The sequence below is a fragment of the Kogia breviceps genome, chromosome 2 (genome assembly GCF_026419965.1).
Source record: "Kogia breviceps isolate mKogBre1 chromosome 2, mKogBre1 haplotype 1, whole genome shotgun sequence".
NCBI lineage: Eukaryota > Metazoa > Chordata > Mammalia > Artiodactyla > Physeteridae > Kogia > Kogia breviceps.
Window position 1 is genome coordinate 142,145,200 of NC_081311.1, and position 19,596 is coordinate 142,164,795.

Sequence of the window (19,596 nt, forward strand, 5' to 3'; positions counted from 1 at the left end):
TTAATAATTAACTACTTACCATGACACTTATGTGTGCTGTACCTAAAGTGAGTTGTGTCATGGGCACCTTGTCCTAATGGACCTTCAGTGGGAAGGATAACAGAGCATAAGCCCCTATTTCCTTCAGGCCACAGAACAAGAACTGGTCCTTGGTACTGCTGCCATCTCCCCTGGGCAGACCTTGACTTCAGCGTGAATCGTGAGAGCTTGTGCATGCGTTGTGAGAACTTGTGCATGCATTCATCTGATGAGATGTATTGAACACCCTCCCCCTTAATAATGCCATCCTGTATGTGTGCCATATTTCCAATGTATGAATGCTTTGTGTATATTAACTCGTTTAGTCTTTACAACAATCCGGTTTATTATCCCTGTTTTTACAGATGTAGGGACAAGGCATTAGACCAATTGGGCACCTAGGAAGTTCCTGTTTTAGACCTCAAATCCTGTTTCTGTTTTTAGCTTAGTAACCTTTGTACTACTAGGTGCTGCTTCTCTTGAGAAGAGCAGTATAAAATCACGGATTTCTAAGCAAATAACATCCTTCACGGTATGTTGTAATTGCCACAGCAGTTGGATCATGTGCCATGCAAGAATAAATTTTGGAGAACCAGGTTTACCTAGGCAAGAGGACATCTGAGCTGGGCTTGAAGCAGGAAAAAAAAAAAAATCCCAGGCAAAGAGAGGAGCACGTGAAGAGTCTTGGAGGCGAGCATCGCATGTCTGAGGACCAGGGAAATGTCTGCTTATCCCTGGAGCAAAGAACATAGATAGCCATGAGGGAATGTGTGAAGAGAGGAAAGAGAGATGAGTCTAGGAAAGTCAGTTGAGACCTGCTTTAAAAGAGCCTTGTGTGAAGATGAGGGAGCACTTCTGGACAGATTGAGCTTGTGGCACTTGTGGGTTGTCTGGGAATTGATGGCCAGGAAGCTGTTGGAGCTCAAGAGAGAAATCTGTTTGGAGATAAAGATTTAGGTCTCGGCATCGTATAGATGAAAGCTGGGGACTTTTCCCACGGAGAGAAGGTAGAATGAAGTGAGAACACAGCTGAACGCAGAGCCTGGGGGCACAGCACAATTCAAGAGGTGAACAGAAAAACAACAGCTCATAAAGGACACTGAGAAGAAATGTCTGGAAGACCAGGAAGAGATGGAGGAGGGCAGGGGCCTGGGGGAGGAGAGCTTCAGGCAGTGCTCAGTAGTGTGGGCCACTGGGAAGTTGAGTGGATTTCGAAAATAGCTTGAATGTTGCCATCTTTACCTCTCTTCTCCCACACTTTGGTGCAGGTCCTAAGACTAACTAAGCAGCTCAAAGGGCAGGTTTGACCCACTCTGTCAAATTTTCAGTATGCTGCATTGAGGGTCTGACAGATTTCATTATCATCTGTTTTAACTCTTGGATGAAATTCAGTGATCTTTAATATAATGGGATTTATAGATCCTAAAGGCAGCATTTATTTTTTTAATCTGTAAAACTTGATCAGTGTGGATTTCATGTTGATATTATGTGAAAACGCTTCCTAAACTCATAGATATCTGCTCCCCAAATTCTAACTCTGAATCTGTCAAGATTTTAGAGCTAAACTCTAACCCTTTTTTTTTCCCCAGCTGAGTTTTTCTTCTCCCTCCGTAACAGCCCGCTCCATGGAGTTGAGAATGAGACTTGGCGACCCTTTTCTCCTTTAGCCAAGCTTCTAGGAGGGTCCATGCTATTTGCGGCTGATGTCAAGTAGCAGAAACAGCAGGGCTGCTCCTGGTGCTGAAGGGCCATAATCCTATTACGCCCACCTTGAGACTGCATATTAGCTGCCTCTATAGTAGTAGATGGACTGAGGTGACTCAATTGACTTTTAAATCTCCAAGGGTCCTAGTTTCAAAATCCCCATGTCTAAGTCAAGTAGTAGATTAGGCCCCTTGCTAAGAAGGCCTGGCTCCTTCAGAGTCCCTGGGGCCATAGCTTTTCCTTCGGTGGGTTCCCTACTTACTGCATTCCACTAGATTGGGGCACAGTGTATCCTTAAGTGGTGATCCTTGGCAGGAGGTGAACCTGGCTGGCATCTCCCTGGGTCATAGATTTAGGACAGGCAGGCATTAGGAAATATACCCTCTGTTGTTTCTATAAGAGAAGGATATCATATTCTTTTGTTTGTGTTAAAGCTGTCCTTGAGAAGGTAATGCCCAAGGGATACAAAGAGTTTTCTTCCTCCAGTTAGCTCCCCTTTGATCTGGAATATACTTGCAAAATTATCTAACTCAACTCTTTTAGAATATTTACAATTCCGTTTCGATAGCTCCAAGTCCTTATCGAATAATTGACTAAGTTCTAGATGTAATGTGCTGAACCAAGTGTCATACTTAATTTGTAAGTTTGTTTTTCTTGTTCAAGGGTTTAAGTTTTGAATATCACTTTGCTGGATTTTTTTTTTTTCACTCACTCAAATAAATATGCAGATACCTTCCCATTCGCTACTTCCTTTAGCTCTCACATCACTCTCAGAAAGACATTGTCCCCAGTTTACACATGATGAGCCTCTGCTGTCACACAGCTGGTGAATGGTTGCACCAAGGTTAAAACTTGATCTTCAGACACTAAACCCAGTTCTCTGCTCAGTACAGCAACACTCCGTGAATTTATTTGATCAAGGAACACTCTTTAAAATACAGTGTAGGGCTTCCCTGGTGGCGCAGTGGTTGAGAATCCGCCTGCTGATGCAGGGGTCATGGGTTCGTGCCCCGGTCCGGGAAGATCCCACATGCCGCGGAGCGGCTGGGCCCGTGAGCCATGGCCGCTGAGCCAGTGCGTCCGGAGCCTGTGCTTCGCAACGGGAGAGGCCACAACAGTGAGAGGCCCACGTACCGCAAAAAAAAAAAAACCACATAAAATACAGTGTAATGATGGAACACCATCGGCAGCTCATCGAGGTTTAAATGTTTAATATACAGTAACATTAAATAATACCACAGGTTATTGAAATTTTAGGACAAAATGCATAAGACAGATGATGATTATGTAATAGGTAACACTCATGACTATAGCAGTTTGCTGAGAGTGAATGTCACCTGTCCATCAATGTGGAGATTGACTTCCTAGCACTCTCAGAATTAATAACACATTTGTTTGTTTTTTAGTTTCAAAAACATATTAGTCAGGGTTTCTTATACTGGAGAGAGCAATAGAAAATCCAGATTACTGACCAGTCATGCCTTTTACCATTGATGTATAATTAAACTCTATTAGTGATTCCAGAATTATTATAGACATGAAAGATGATCAGCAATCCACTCAGTCCTCCCATGCCAAAATGTCCATAATACCCACAAGCCCCATCCTTAAAGGCAGACTATTAGATACTAGCTTTATAATAAATTATAGGGAAAAAACTGTACATAGTATACTGATTAACATCTCATGGAACAGTAGTCCTCCATGGAACAGAGTTTGGGAAATGCGGGTGTATTCTTCCCTTCTTTCCCTCTTTTACTAATCTACTATTTGCCTTGTGCCCACCTCATGCCCTCACTTCCTCAGGGATAGGTGAGAAAATGTTGTCTATATGCATCCTTTATCTGCGTCCTGTGGTGGAAGCATATTACATAACCCAAAACAATAGTGACGACAGCATTATTCTCTTAAGCTAAGATATCAAGATCCCAAGGAATTTGGATTGATCATCCAGTTGATTGAACCAATAGTTCTCAGTGATGCTAGACGATAAGTTTGTTGTCATTGATTTAAGGTAGTGATGAAAAGCAATTTTGTAGAATGATCATCTATGAAGTAAGAGGTCAGTTAGCCAACTACAGTGTAAACAGAGATGTTCTTCCCTCTGAGATGGAAAGGAAGGGGATTATGTGCCCTTCTGATTTCTTCCATGTCCTTCCATCAAGGAACACAACACATTCATGTCAAAAACCCCTTTAGGAATGATCATAGCATAATCTCTCCCTGTGCCGATGTTTTTTTAATCGGGATGTCTCCTAAGAATTCCCTGAACATGTTACTGACCCCCGAAGTCACCTCTATATTTCAAGCCCTTGGCAATGACTTTTATCTCATTATTTCCTTGTTACTTTTTTTTCTTTGTAGACCTGGCCAGAGGACCGTGGATGACCTAGAAATTATCTATGAAGAACTCCTTCACATTAAAGCCTTATCCCATCTTTCTACCACGGTAAGTTGTCTCTTAGCTGAGGCGGTGGGGAGGGGCGCACAGTTTGAGTTAAATGCACTGTTAGGCCTGAAGGGGAGAGTATTGGAGAGTGTGGGCGAGGGGCAGGAACGCCTGAATTCTCCCTCACAAACGGCCCCTCCTGTTGCTCACGAGATGCTAAGGAAGCTGCGCCCACGTGCAATCACCAAAAAAGGATCAAGTATCACTACGTTATTAGTAGCTGCCCTAAACACCAAGGCAGCATGATGTGAGTAGAATTGGAACATATGCTTCAAACTTCCTGAGTCTTGGAACCCGCATACCTAGACAAGAGAGCCAGGCCTTAAGAGGGGTGTTCAGTCCCTTCCATGACATATAGAGCCTTGTGGGGGAGCGGGGCTGGTGGGGGAGAAATCAAGACGACCTGCCCTGGCCCAAGGGGCCAGCTCCACCCAGGTTTGCTGCCAAATTGAGAAAGGAAGCAGAAGGTGCAAGAGAGCATTAGTTCAGATCTTTTAGGGCACAAGAGCAGTACCTGCTAGTGAAAAATGGCCCAATGACCGTATCTGGCTCTGAACTTTTACGTGACTAGGATATTTAGAAGAACAGTGGACAGAAACGTCTTCTGCCATAGGAGGGATGGAGAAACACAATTCCCAGGCAACACAAGTCTCCTCTATGCTAATAATTCAATAATAATAATGATAATAAAAGAAGCTGTTTCAGCATCCACGGATCACAGGTTTTATGCTGGACTCCTCAGTAATGTCTCTCTGCTTAATCTGTCTCTCATTCCCAACTCACTAGGCAATATTATGCTGTCACTGTCACATGGTGGCAGTGCCTGTTGTCCCTGTTCTGGGGGGTAGAGTTCAGGTCTCCACCGAGAGCAGTGAGGCATTCACCACAACCCCAGGCAGAAGGGTTCCAGATCCTTCCCCCTTCAACCCAGGCAGGACTGCCTTCACATCCCTCCCACTCCCTGCCCTACTGGGGATCCGGAAACTTGCTCACCTACATGGAGTATCCAGGGGTCTGGTCCAGCCCAGGCTCCCCTCCCTCCCACCACCCTGCTCTCATCTTCACTCTCTCCATGGTGGGATAGGTCTAGTGCCTGGGGACCTCACCCGGGGAGCTCCTGCATCTGTAGGGGCAGCAGCCGAGGCTCCACGAGCTCATGCTGGAGAGGGAAGTGAGGGAAGACCCCTTTTCCCCACCTGTTGTCCGGGTCCCCAGCATGCACATGTTCTGACTTCCCCAGCCTTGGTGGAATTGGGAGGATTGTGGGTAGTGGAGAGGAGGAGTCTTCTACCTCAAATCCCAGATACCCAGGCACTATGGAAGATCTCAGGTTATTTGGTTCTTAGGGAGAGAGACCATAATTTGGGACCATAGTTTGGAATTTAAAAAAAATAGCTCACACATTTAAGCTTAATTATTCCACTTCAAGACATTGAGTTTTCTAACATGTTTGCAGTGATGCATGATGTGTGATGAAAGAAGAGCCTCCAGGAGCAAGAGTCATGATATTGTGGTGGCTCTCACCCTCTCATCAAGATGAAAGATAGGCAAAGAAATTGCCTAGTTCATACATGTGAAACCAAGTTTAAACAGTCCCTAGGGAGATTGTCTTGTATGAATTAGCTTATAAAACAGCTTTCATAAAAGCTTTAAGAGTCTGGTGGCACAAGACATGGATGCAACGTAAATGTCCATCAACAGATAAATGGATAAAGTAGATGTGGTACATATATACAATGGAATACTACTCAGCCATAAAAAAGAATGAAATAAATGCCATTTGTAGCAACACGGATGGACCTAGATATTATCATACTAAGTGAAGTAAGTCAGACAAAGACAAATATCCTATGATATCTCCTATATGTGGAACCTAAAAAAATTATACAAAGGAACTTATTTATAAGACAGAAATAGACTCACAGACTTAGAAAACAAACTTAGGGTTACCAAAGGAGAAGGAAGGGAGGGATATATTAGAAATTTGATATTAACAGATACACACTACTATGTATAAAATAGATAAACAACAAGGTCCTCATGTATAGCACAGGGAGCTATATTCAATATCTTGTAATAAACTAAAATGGAAAAGAATCTGATAAAAATATATATGCATAACTGAATCACTTTACTATACATTGTAAATCAACTATACTTCAATTTTTTAAAAAACTTAAAAAAAAAAAAAAGGAATCTAGCGGCACATCTAGTGGAAGTGGTTCTAGACAGGAGGAGCAGCAAAGCAGAGTGGGAGGTGTCCGCGTGGAAGTCAGCACTGTTCAGAAAGAGAACAAGTCCCTCCCCACCCCGCCAAAATCTGGCCTTTCCCCACATCCTTTCTCTTTTCCTTCTAGGTGAAACGGGAGTTAGCAGGTGTTCTCATTTTCGAGTCTCACGCCAAAGGAGGAACCGTGTGTAAGTGAAGACTGTAATCGTGCATGGGGCCTGGCTGGTCCCCTCCCGAGGATGTGCCATGGGAGCCTGACTGCAAATGCTCCCCTTTCTTAGGCCTGAGTCTGATTTGCCAGGATGTCATGTGGTACCATTTGTTTTTCTGGACCTGTGATTATTCCCAGCACGTATCCCTTACCCTGGTGCAGCCCGCTGGGTTTTGGGTGCCAGCCTGGGAGCAGTTACCAGCCTGTGTCTCCACTTGTTCCCTCCCCTGCTGGCTCAAGGCAGTGTTTAAAGAGGGTGGGATGAAGTCAGTGCTCTTCAGGGGGGACCCCAGGTAAAACCTTTTCACAGTGACCTCACTTCAGTTTGTGGCTTGGGAAGAGCTAATCTGTCTCTCGAGAGGCTAGTTAGAATGGCACACTCTCCTGCCTTCTTTTCTTCTCTCATTTTCACTATCAGCTCCAAGCCTGAGACAATTTCTTTGCACCAAATTTTTATGCAATTCTAATACGTAGTATCTCTCCAGCATGCACATTGTAGTTTAATTCTATGATCATATTTGGGAGCAAGAAATTGAAATTTCATATTAATAAAAGCGAGCAGAATTATTTCGGCTGGCATTTCCCACTCGTCCTAAAAAACCCTTCTTGAAAAACATGGTTAGTGGTGTATTCAGATCAGGAAATGCCTCTTTCTCTAATCTCTCTCTTGGAGAATAGTAAGACACACCAGCATGCTACGTTTCTCAGGAGTTCTACAGTAAAGGTAAATTTCACACCATTTAAACTGACACTTCCTAAACCCAATGACACATAGAAAACATTTATAAGGGACACCTGTTAACTTTTCGAGAGACATTCTTTGGAAAATCCTGCTCTTTCTTCAGACTGAGTTGTGTTAGTCAAACAAGCAGAGACCATGAATTGTAAAGGCAAAAAGAATTAAAAATGAGTTTCAAATATTTTACTTTTAATCATCAAAAGAGGTATTTCTAACGTTGATATTTACTTTAGTAAGAATGTCTTTTCTTTACATTTTAAAGTTTCACTTTTAATATTTTTTAAATTTTTATAATCACTGATGATTTACAACTTATTCTTTTCACTCACTCTTACTGATGGTTTTCATTTTATCATGAAATACTTAAATATTTCAAACAAAAACTAGAGGTTGTTACAAACACCTTTTGCAAAAACATTTTTTATCAAGTAATAACCTTATGCCATATTTTTTCATATTTTCTAAAAAATGAAATTCTACATTTGAAGGTTCCTTGTTCCCTCCTTTATCTCATTCTTCTCTTCCCCTCCCCAAGGTGACTCCTACCCTATATGATGTGGTTATCGTTCCAACCCATTTTTTTAAAGATATGTAGATATGCATCCATCAACACTATGTAGTGCTGATTTGCATGTTTTCAAACTTCACTTTCCCATTCAGAATACTTTTAAAAACTGTGTTCTATAGCTTAGTAAGTTTTGATGAATTGTGGGGGAAATGTATTGCTTTAAGGAATGGATAGCTGGTGAATTTGTATCTAGTGAATACGTATCTTTAGGGCACAGCAAGGAGTGCAGTATCTCTGTTCCTTTCACATTCTAAAGAAAAGGAAGTAATATTCCACCTGAATAAGTTCGTATTTGCCAGTAATTTTTTTTTCCCTTGTGGAATTAAATGCATAATTCTGGGGACTTAAAAATGATGATTTGATAAGCTGTAATTTATACTGATGTGCTTCTACTCTTGTCATAAGTCTTTTCATCTTTTTGTATCTAGTGTTTAACCAGGGGGAAGAAGGCACCTCCTGGTACATTATTCTAAAAGGATCAGTGAATGTAGTCATTTATGGCAAGGTATATATATCTTTTCTTCTTTCTGAAACTTTATTATGCTCCATATACTAGTGGCTCAAAGTATTAACAACGTAATGCTACAATTAAACTTGCTACAACATTGTTACTCTATGCAGAAAAGACATTATAGCATCTCTAATCATAAATTATCTAAGTTATTATACTCAGAGTAGTACTGAACTTTCTGGGGCTCCTGGATTATAATGTATACATTTAAATTAGGCCCTAGCCCAGATTACTCAATGAAAGAGAAATGAAACATTATAATGTAACTATGTGATTCCCCCCACCCCCCGCACTTGGCATCCCTGGGTACAGCCTGTTGATATATACAGTGTTTTAGGGGCAGGGGGCAGGTGGGTGTTTGCTCCCTTTCAGGGGTCACCTTCATCTGGATGTGTTGCTCTCTCCAGGGTGTGGTCTGCACGCTGCACGAAGGAGATGACTTTGGCAAGTTAGCGCTAGTGAATGATGCCCCAAGAGCTGCCTCCATCGTCTTGCGAGAAGATAACTGCCATTTCTTAAGAGTAGACAAGGAGGATTTTAACCGGATCCTGAGGGTGAGTCCAAGGTGAAGTGTGGCTGAGGGGCATTCCATTTTCACTTTTGCCAAATAAGAAGAATGAGTGTAGTGTTAATTGAGCGGCACTGTAATTAATGAATGCTCTAGGGCCAAAGAGCCTTGCTTACAAACTTGGCATGTTCAGCATGCTGGGGTGGGTTCTGAGGTCCAGAGGTGATATTCCAGTAAAGCTGCAAATGTGCCGCGCCGTGCTGGACCAAATAACCCTGCACACATCTGAACTGGTCCATGAGCACTGAAGACAAACAGGGATGCCTTGGCAAAATGTCAAAGTCTGAGACATTTCTCTTTGCAATCCTAGGTTTCCCCTTTTGTGTCCTTCCCCACCTCCCTCTCCATGTCTTTCTCTATCCTAAACCTCCTGTCTCTTCCCAAATCTGAATCTTTCTCATATCCTCACACTCCCTCTGGATTTATTAAGTGACTACATCTTAGTGGCAATTAATGTCCACCATGGTTACTCTAACCAAGCATTTTCATTTCAAGTGCTTTTTGTCAAATTGATTCACACTAAAGGAATTTCAGACTCTGGCAAGTAGGTGAAGAATAGTTGGGGTTGTAGGAGGAGCCATGAGATTGCACTTAGAGATGGCTCTGCAGATGGGCCTAATGGAAGCTTGTTAAAGTATTTGTGAGAGTGGGTGATGGTTAGAATAGATGGTCCCTAGGTTCTCCCCACCATCCAGCTCCTGGTCCCTTGGGAGGGACAACCCAGCTTTAGCTGGTGGAAGCCTGATTGTGGACCACTGGGCATGGTGATATTGTCCCAGCACCCCTGGCCTTTCAGGTGGCCCATGGTCTATCCCACCTCACCCAGAGAGACTGTTCCCTCCAGGATCACATTGCTTTTTTCCCTTCCCTGCTGGCTCACAGAGCAGACTCCCTTCTATGCCTCTCCCAGCCTGAGCATCCTTCTCTCTCCTACCCTAAAATCCTAAATGCACCTTCTGTGCTTTCTGGTACATTTGGCATTATTTAATGAAGATTTACAGTCTCGTTCCCATTCCTTATGTGTGGACACCTATTCCTACACAACCTTAAGCTTTTGCCTTTGGCAGCAAAATTTCTGACAACAAAGTTTGTCTTAGGAAAGCGTTCTCTTGATGCAAAAAAAGTTAAGTTAAAGATTAAAGCATTGACTAATATAGAAAAATGCCACATGGAATTTGATTTGGTTTTTATCCAGTCTCTTAAAATAGGAACCAAATGAGGAGGAAACGTGCATTAAGTTTTTTTAATAAATTATTTTTTAATGACATTGAAATTTGAACTTTACTCTTTGGGAAGTTTACACACATGAAGTTTGTACTCAGTCACAATTATTCTTTGAAAGAATCAGGTTAGGACCATTATCATGGATGTAATTTATAAAATTATTCAAAATAACTGAAAAGTTTTTAACACATTTCAAGCTGATAGTTTTTACAAGTCTTTTGATTAGAGGGAAAACATGCCACTCCTAGGAAAACTAAGTACCCTCAGAAATAATCAGAATGAAAGAACTCTGCTGAAGCTGAGTACTATTTGCCACATATATTTATAAAGAATAAGTGCATACAGCTCCGCTGTACCACCCTCTCCCAAAGGTTTCTCTGAGCACACTACTCTCTCCTCAGCTGATTTTCTGCATCTCGGGTAACAGCAGAGTTTTAAAACCACGTGCCTCCAACCTCATCTGGTCCTTTCTCTGACCGTTGCAGCCCTTGACTTTGAAAATGACTTAATTTGTAGATGCAACAATTAGCATCACAAGCACCAAATGAGTTTCTGAAGCATTTGAAATTTTTTTCATTGTCTGAGAAAACGGCAGCATCTGTATGTGGTGTAATTTGTATTTGCAGGACGTTGAGGCGAATACAGTCAGACTTAAAGAACATGACCAAGATGTCTTGGTGCTGGAGAAGGTCCCAGCAGGGAACAGGGCTTCTAATCAAGGAAACTCACAGCCTCAGCAAAAGTAGGTTTGCATCCAACACTGCAATTGCCAGACTATGCTTAACCTTTTCACATGGTATCATCATCTCTACAATAGCACGTTCTCCTTTTTTGTGGAAGACGGCAGCGTGTGTGACTTTTTTTCTCTCTATTGACTAATCACACATCGTATGGAGTATAACATATCCGTTTCTGGCACTGCGTCGAGCTCGGTGCTGCCTAGAGTAATTCGGGGGAGAATATTCCCCCACTGTGAAAACACTCCCTCTGTATGTGTGCAACTGTAATAGCTTGGAGCAGGAGGCAATAGCTTTGGAGAGAACAATGGAATAGGAGCGCAAGGCAGCTCAAGGGATACGTAGGCCCCTGGGTGCGGAGAACCTTCGGTATTTGAATTTCATGTGTAGGATTTCTCAAGAAGTGTTTTCATCGTGCTGTCAGAATGACCATCTTTGATGGAAACCCACACTTCAAATATAATACAGTCTATTTTTTTTATTTGTTTGTTTTTTTGTTTTTTGTTTTTGCGGTACGCGGGCCTCTCACTGCTGTGGCCTCTCCCATTGCGGAGCACAGGCTCCGGACGCGCAGGCTCAGCGGCCATGGCTCATGGGCCCAGCCGCTCCGCGGCACGCGGGATCCTCCCAGACCCGGGGCACGAACCCGCGTCCCCTGCACCGGCAGGCGGGCTCCCAACCACTGCGCCACCAGGGAAGCCCCAGTCTATTTTTTTTTTTTAATATTTATTTATTTAGGCTGCAGCGGGTCTTAGTGGCGGCTTCTTAGTTGTGGCATGCACGTGGGATCTAGTTCCCAGACCAGGGCTCGAACCCAGGCCCCCCGCATTGGGAGCGCAGAGTCTTACCCTCTGGACCACCAGGGAAGTCCCAACACAGTCTATTGACCGTGGCCTGGAAACATCCCCCTGGCCTCATCCATACTTATTCCTGCTAACGTCTGAAGGGTATTTGCTTCACATTTAACATCAGGTCACCCATTTAACCTGACTCTTTTTCTGTATGTCTATGTTCGGTTCTATCTTTTGCCTCAGCTTCTTACATGAGACTTCTTTTAATCAAATGTATGAACATTTGAATAGTTAAGGAAATTAGGAAATGTAGCTCTAAGAAATTATAAAAAATTACAGAATCTCAATTTTTAAATAAACATTAATTTTTAATCTTAGAGTAATAAAAACACCAATTCTGTAGGTAAAGAAATGTGGCCACAGACTATGTTGAAGTGGAGTGCATCCCAAGTATTTTTCTTTTTATGCCAAGTAAATGGGATGTTCCCATTAATCAACACACTCACCATAAATGAGTTTTAATTGTTTAGACTGAAAGCCCAAGGCTCAGACATTTCATCTGGATGAGCAACATATCTGCAAAGAAGGCAGGAAGAAATATAATGTTGTTGAAGAGCCATAGTATATCTTCATATTTTATCTAATCCTTATTACAACCCCTTTAAACAGATGATGGAAAAATTTAGGCTCAGAGAAGTGAGTTCCTTGCCCAGGATGACAACACTTTTAATGATAGAGCTTGCATTCAAGTCCAGCTTGACCAACTTCTGGGTCTATGCTCCTTTAGCCTCACAACTTACTCTAGCAAAATATGGTATATAGACACTCTCTCCTCAACACTATCTAGTAAATGTTGCAAAGCAATATATTTCAAAAGGGCTGACATAAAATAGACTATATAAAAAACTATCCCTTCACTTACAAACCTATAAAATTACCATCCAGAATTCTTTATTATTTTTCTATTTTTCACTACTATGCAATCTTGAAAAATGTTCTTGCTCAAATGTTTTTCAGCAGTTGTCCTTCCAGCCCAGAAAGGTTGAGAATGAAAATATTTTTTATGTGAAGTCTGGGACTTCCCCCAGTGATTTTCTTTAGTGCTCTTAAGTATAACTAGACCATTTTATAGTGGTTATCTACATTCTTTAATAATGCCTCAGATGTCTCAGGAAAATTTTGCTACCTGAAAAAGTAAGCCTTAAATTCTTCATAACCTTAAAACATTTGACCAAGAGGGCCCCGGAGGCCGCCCCCTTCCTTCACCTCTTTGTGGCATGGGAAGATGATCAAAAGGGTTTGTATGTTACAACAGCTTCCATTCAGAGTACTCTCTAAATATAGATTTTTTTTTTTTTATGAAATCAAACTAAAGGGAAAAGGAGAGCCCACATGCATTAAATTTATTTTAGGCCTGGATCTGATTTCTGTTATATCTCCTTATTTGTGTCCTGTAGACCGATATAAATTTCTTGTATGATTCAAAGCCTCCTGCATGTTCACAGCATACCATTTAGGAAATATCAGGCATACACAGAAGTGCACCATGCCAGCCATTCCCTGAAGGGTAAAAAGCCACTCTTTCAAAGGGTCATTTTCCGTGTTGAGCTTTCCCGAGTCAGACCAGAGTTGAAAAGGGGGGGAGCATGTAAGTGAATTTTGGCCTGATATTCTGGACAACTCGAAGAACATGGCCACAACCGTGTCTGGGGATGGACTTAAAATTTAGGATCCTTTAGGGCCCCTGTTTCCTCAGAAATTATCTTTTTTCATCTCAAAGAGGGTCACCATGTTGGTGCTGATAACGTTATTTTTCTGATTTACCTTTACCCTGAGAAATCCAGAATAGTTTATGCATACAGTTGGCCCTCCGTATCTGGGGGTTCCACATCCATAGATTCAACCAACCACAGATGGAAAATATTTGGAAAAAAAAAAATTTCAAGAAGTTCCCAAAAGCAAAACTTGAATTTGCCACACACTGGCAACTGTTTAAATAGCATTTACACTGTATTTACAACTATTTACATAGAATTTACATTGTATTAGGTATTATAAGTAATATAGAGATGATTTAAAGTATATGAGAAGAAAAAAATAAAAATAAAGTATATGAGAAGTGTGTAGGTTTTATGCAAATACTACGCCATTTTATTTTTATTTTTTATTTTTTTTGCGGTATGCGGGCCTCTCACTGTTGTGGCCTCTCCCGCTGCAGAGCGCAGGCTCCGGACGCGCAGGCCCAGCGGCCGTGGCTCACGGGCCCAGCCGCTCCGCGGCACGTGGGATCCCCCCGGACCAGGGCACGAACCCGCGTCCCCCGCATCGGCAGGCGGACTCCCAACCACTGCGCCACCAGGGAAGCCCTACGCCATTTTATATAAGGAACTTGGGCAACCATGGATTTTGGTTTCTGAGGGGGTCATGGAACCGACCCACTGCGGATACCGAGGGATGACTGTACTTTTTTTTTTTTTTCGGTACGTGAGCCTCTCACTGTTGTGGCCTCTCCCGTTGCGGAGCACAGGCTCCAGACGCACAGGTTCAGCGGCCATGGCTCATGGGCCCAGCCGCTCCGCGGCATGTGGGATCTTCCCGGACCGGGGCACGAACCCGTGTCCCCTGCATCGGCAGGCGGACTCTCAACCGCTGCGCCACCAAGGAAGCCCAACTGTACATTTTAAATGTTCAAAACTGCCTGACTCTCCTCAAGCCACTCAACTCTGAGTGTGATATTAAAATGTCAATAGCAAGACAGTATTTCTCATGATGGATAAACTATGAAGCCCTCAAATATTTACCATTTTGGATATCTTCTGCTCTGTGGTTGTGTGGTTTATAAGAGAGAATTTGAAATGACTATTCCTGTTTTAGTGACTGTTGCTTTTTCCTTAGACTATCAACCACCCAATCGTTCAACTCCATCCTGTTTGCAGAAAGATAGTCTCTTTTAGGCACCATTCCCCACCTCTTTTTTTTGTTCTGGATGCAGATAGATGTGTCCTCATTTCCAGACTTGGTATTAGAAAAAGATTTTCTCTCACAAGTTTAGAACCTCACAGCTTAGATAATATAACCAATCAGGGTTTTCTTTAACTTGGACTACAGTAACTTCTTCATGCGGTAAACTGAAGAGAGCCATACTGTCTGGTCTTCAAGTCTTCTCCATTTAAACAGAGGTCAAGCAGTAGGCATCTGGCAGTGTCCATCCTGAAAGAAAGTGATAACATGTTTCAGCCAAGCCCAGAGCTGCAAGATCACAGGCCAGAAGCTCCCTGTCCCTCCCTCTTCAGAGTTCCTGGTCCTGAAAGATTATCAACCCCTGAATAGCCTTCTGTGGAGCTGAGAAGAGAGATAGGGTAGAGTAAGGCAGTTGTACCACGAGAGGAAGACTTTGGCAGCAAAAGACAGGTGCCCTGATGTCTGCAATTGACCAAGTGGGCAGAGAATAGAGACGCCATTTTCTCTTACTAGTGAGCGGAGAGCATTCAATGCTTGCCACCCAGGTAAGCCTTTATTCTTTTTGACCAGACAAAAACCCTAGCTAAGAAATGTCCTAACCGAGAACACCAGAATGGGAAGCCAGCCTTCTGGCTGCCCTCTCCAACTCCACTTCCTTATTCGTGTGGCCAGATGCTGTTCCTCTTCCAGGTCATCTTGGAAGGGTCATCAGAGAATCATATATTTTAGGAATTATTGAATGAACTCAGCAATTTTCTCCATTTAAGTATTGAAAGTCATTTATAGATTCACCCTTTCCTTCTCTCAAATAGTCATTGCCTATAAGAGGAAAAACCCTCGTCTTCTATGCTGTTTACTTTGAGAAAAGGGTCATACTTTTCGGATTAAAGTAGTTTTTTTTTTTTTTTTTTTAAATTCCCTGGCTCTTCTTCTAGGCTCCAAAGCCAGATTCTTTCAAAGATTGAACTCTTCAGCTTCCTTTTGGTCCTGAGGGCACACACGCACATGCACACACACAATAGGTTTAAGTAACAGTTACCTTCCAAATAGACTGCATTTGCTACCTCGTTCAAAACGGGGGTTGCTTCACTCACTCTGTGTTCAGGGGCACAGGGTCGTATGTTGCATTGCCTCTTCTTCACTCCCTCAGGCAGGAGGTTAAGACCCTGAGATTGAATACATTAGAGATATTCTTGGGATCTCAACACACTTCTCTAAGGTCTCAAACAGGCAGGGAAAGGGTATTGGTGAGGAGGCAAAAAAAAAAAACCCTGAGTTCTCCTGGAGCTGAATTCTACCGCTGCTTTCTAAACACAAGAGAATTTTATTGTCCTTGTTGTTTTTCTTCCCTGTCATTTTGCCCTAAGTGAAATGCCAAGCAGAAGAGCAAACTCCACGTTTTGGAATAGGAGTACCCAGATCCCATTGATGTATTTTGCCTATAGTTTTCACCCACTGTTTTTGACCGTCTTGAATATGACTTTCAAATAACCCACCTTCAATTTAAAAAATACATCCTCCCATGTTGATTGAAGAGGTTCATGGCTGGATCTTCCCATATGATGCCTAACATCCCCCACCCTGCCAACTAATTGATATTTGACCTTGATGTAAGTTACATGGATGTTCCGCTACTGATTTATTTCCTATTTAGATGCTACTGGGGTTTGTTTGCTTATCGGTACTTTGGGGCTTTGTTTTCTTTTCTCTTATTCTTAGCTGCATTTCCAAAGCGCATACCAGTGTACAGTTGGGAAAGACAGAGCACTCCAGAAATAGGCAGGGGAATACAGTGTGCGGTCGAAATTTTGCAACAAGTAACCCATATATGGATAACCTAGTTTACTGTCACTTCCCCTCGCCCTGAGCTGCCCTGGGATTTACATGTTCCTTTTCACTCCCCCTTGGAACAAGGCTGAAATGTCTCAGTTCCCAGCCTGCTAGAGCCACCCTCTAAGAAGTTTACTTTAGTCCCATGTAGGGAAAAGAGAATAATGTTTTAGTAACTACTTCAATTTGTGATGTTTCTGTTGCCTTCCTATGTGACTTTGACAAGGTACATGATCCTTCTTACGTTATGGAGAATATGGGTCACAAGTTGAGTCCATATGGTTCCCTGGGATCTCAAAAAAACCCCAAAAAACGTAGATGTGTAAAGTGTTATATATTAATGATTTGCCCACTTTTGACAAACTAATGATGGTTTTATTTCTCATCCAGGTATACTGTGATGTCAGGAACACCTGAAAAAATTTTAGAGCATTTTCTAGAAACGATACGCCTTGAGCCAGCTTTAAATGAAGCAACAGGTAAACACCTAGAACAGTTGTGTGTCTATTAAATCCATGCAGAGCATTGTAAAAAACAATTCTGAGTTCATTCATTCTCAGTGTGTAGCCACAGTAGTTTTAGAAATGGGTCATGTGTATGACCATTAGAAGAGCATCCTCCTGACCCTGCTCTGCCTGCTCGCCCTGGTTGTGCTTTGTAGATGGCTCAGTCTCTCTCGTTCATAGATATTAAGAGTAGCCTTCCAAAGGCATTTGTTAAGTTATCATTTAGATCCCACCTTCCATAGGCACCTCTTAGGCTATAATTTAAATAGTACCTATTCCCGTAAAGGATTTGAAGCTGCCTCCGTAAAAGGCACAACTGTGCTCCAACTGGGAGTAAAGTGGTTCTTTCTGAGATTCTTGGGCTGCCCCAGAGTGCAACGAAACACCACCTGTATTAGATTCCTAGGACTGCTGTAACAAAGTGCCACAAACTGGGTGGCTTGAACAACAGAATGTATTGCTTCTTAGATCAGGAGGCTAGAAGTCTGAGAACCATATGACGGCAGGGTCGGTTCCTTCTGAGGGCTGAGGGAGAATCTGTTCCATGCCTCTTGCCTAGTTTCTGGGGGTTTGCTGGCCATCTTTGGCATCCCTTGGCTTGTCGATGTGTCACTCCAATGTTCATCTTCACACAGTATACTCCCTGTGTCACTTCACATCGTTTTCCCTCTGTGCATGTGTTCTCCAAATTTCCCCTTTTTATAAGGACATCAATCATATTGGATTAGGTCCCACATTAATTATCTTATCTTAACTTGACTATATCTGTAAAGACCTTATTTCAAACAAGGTCACATTCTGAGGTACTGCGAATTTGGACTTCAATGTATCTTTTTTGGGGGAAAAAATCAACTCATAATACCACCTTCCAGTGAACCAGTCTTGTTAACTAAGACACAGAGATTTGAGGGTAAATAAGATGAATCTTACCAATGAATTAAGTGTTCAGAGTTTGGTATCATTCTCCACTTTGGTTACCATCTTATGTGTGACTTTGGAACAGCCCACATTCATTTGCTACTGGCCCCTCAGAATAATGGGTTAATAATTTAAGCACACTGAACTCCATAGAAGAAGATTTCTCACTGAAAGAAGTTCAAAGACTTACCTAAAAAACTTAGTAGTAGTTCAGAGTCCAGTTCTGTCATCTTTGCAATATACTCAAGGTAAAGTTAACATTATTATGCCTCCTAAAAGTATTTTACTACTGATTTACTTCTTATTTTATCTTCTCATTCCAGTTTCTCACTTTTTTATATACATTATCTAAGGTTTTTTTATGTAGTGAATTAATTGGGGAGTAGTAGATATAAAAGCCAGGATCTCTGGCTCCAGGGCAGCTATTTTCAGTTCAATATTTGTTGAGGATCTTGTTGGGCTGGTGCTAAGCTGGATGCTTAGGACAAGGCAGTGTGAACAAGAAACCACCCTCCTGTCCTCAGGAAGCTTATAACTTGCTACAGGACCGAAAGGAATGTGCAAACAACTTGATCATAAGGCTGAGGGGACCAGGCAGAGTGTCACAGAGGATACAGCCTTTGAAGTGGCCCTGAAGGAAGGCAGGTAACCACTAACTAGAGACAAAGGACGAAGCCTTCCATCCTGAGGGACAACATGGGTGCTGACCTAGAAAGAGACAAGGAGGACCAGGTGGTCTGGCTTTGCTAGACTGTTGTATACATAAGTGTCAGAAAGAAGGTAGGGTCTAAGAATTAGGGTCCAGATCTCAGAGCATCTTAAATGTGAAACTAAGCATTGGGAAGTGGTTGAAGATGTCTGAGCAAGGAGAATGTGATAAGATCTTTTCTTGAAAAAGGAAATCCTTGAGGGACCAGTTATGAGAGGATTGCTTGCTTCCAAGAGGCAAACATAACCTCAAATAAACCAAATTTCTAGGACCCGAGGTCAGGAAAAATACAGATTTTTCCCCTCTGATTAACTGTTGCCCAGAATGTGTGATTACATAATACAGGAAACAACATCTTCTCTAAAGTGAATATTGTCCATAAAGGAACATTCTGGTGCATTAGAGACTATGGAATCTAAGAAAAGATCTGTAACATCTTTACTACCCATGAAGAACAAATATATTCTTCCTTTTAAAGTCACTTCTGAAAGAGGAGGGGACTGGATTATTGCTTCTTAAAAACTTGAAGGCCAGGGCTTCCCTGGTGGCGCAGTGGTTGAGAGTCCGCCTGCCGATGCAGGGGATACGGGTTCGTGCCCCGGTCCGGGAAGATCCCACATGCCGCGCAGCGGCTGGGCCTGTGAGCCGTGGCTGCTGAGCCTGCGCATCCAGAGCCTGTGCTCCGCAACAGGAGAGGCCACAACAGTGGAGAGGCCCACATACCACAAAAAAACCCACAAAAAGCAAAACAAAATAAAACTTGACGGCCAGAAATCGGTGTATATAGTGTGGCTGCCACTTAGGATATGACTCCTGACCACTCCATTTTTTTTTTTTTTTTTTTTTCCGGTACGCGGGCCTCTCACTGTTGTGGCCTCTCCCGTTACGGGGCACAGGCTCCGGACGCGCAGGCTCAGCGGCC

At 42.5% G+C, this 19,596-nt stretch overlaps 1 protein-coding gene across 5 annotated transcripts in view; it reads left to right on the forward strand.

Annotated features, from left to right (window-relative positions):
* The window catches only part of RAPGEF4 (Rap guanine nucleotide exchange factor 4), a 318,384-nt gene that overhangs the window by 245,139 nt on the left and 53,649 nt on the right, over nt 1-19,596 (forward strand). For all 5 annotated transcript variants that reach the window (XM_067026319.1, XM_059055418.2, XM_067026317.1 and 2 more), the window contains 6 exons: nt 4,087-4,171; nt 6,529-6,589; nt 8,348-8,424; nt 8,838-8,984; nt 10,849-10,964; nt 16,932-17,020. In XM_067026319.1, coding sequence (XP_066882420.1) covers nt 4,087-4,171; nt 6,529-6,589; nt 8,348-8,424; nt 8,838-8,984; nt 10,849-10,964; nt 16,932-17,020 — 575 coding nt within the window. The remainder of the gene's footprint in view (nt 1-4,086; nt 4,172-6,528; nt 6,590-8,347; nt 8,425-8,837; nt 8,985-10,848; nt 10,965-16,931; nt 17,021-19,596) is intronic.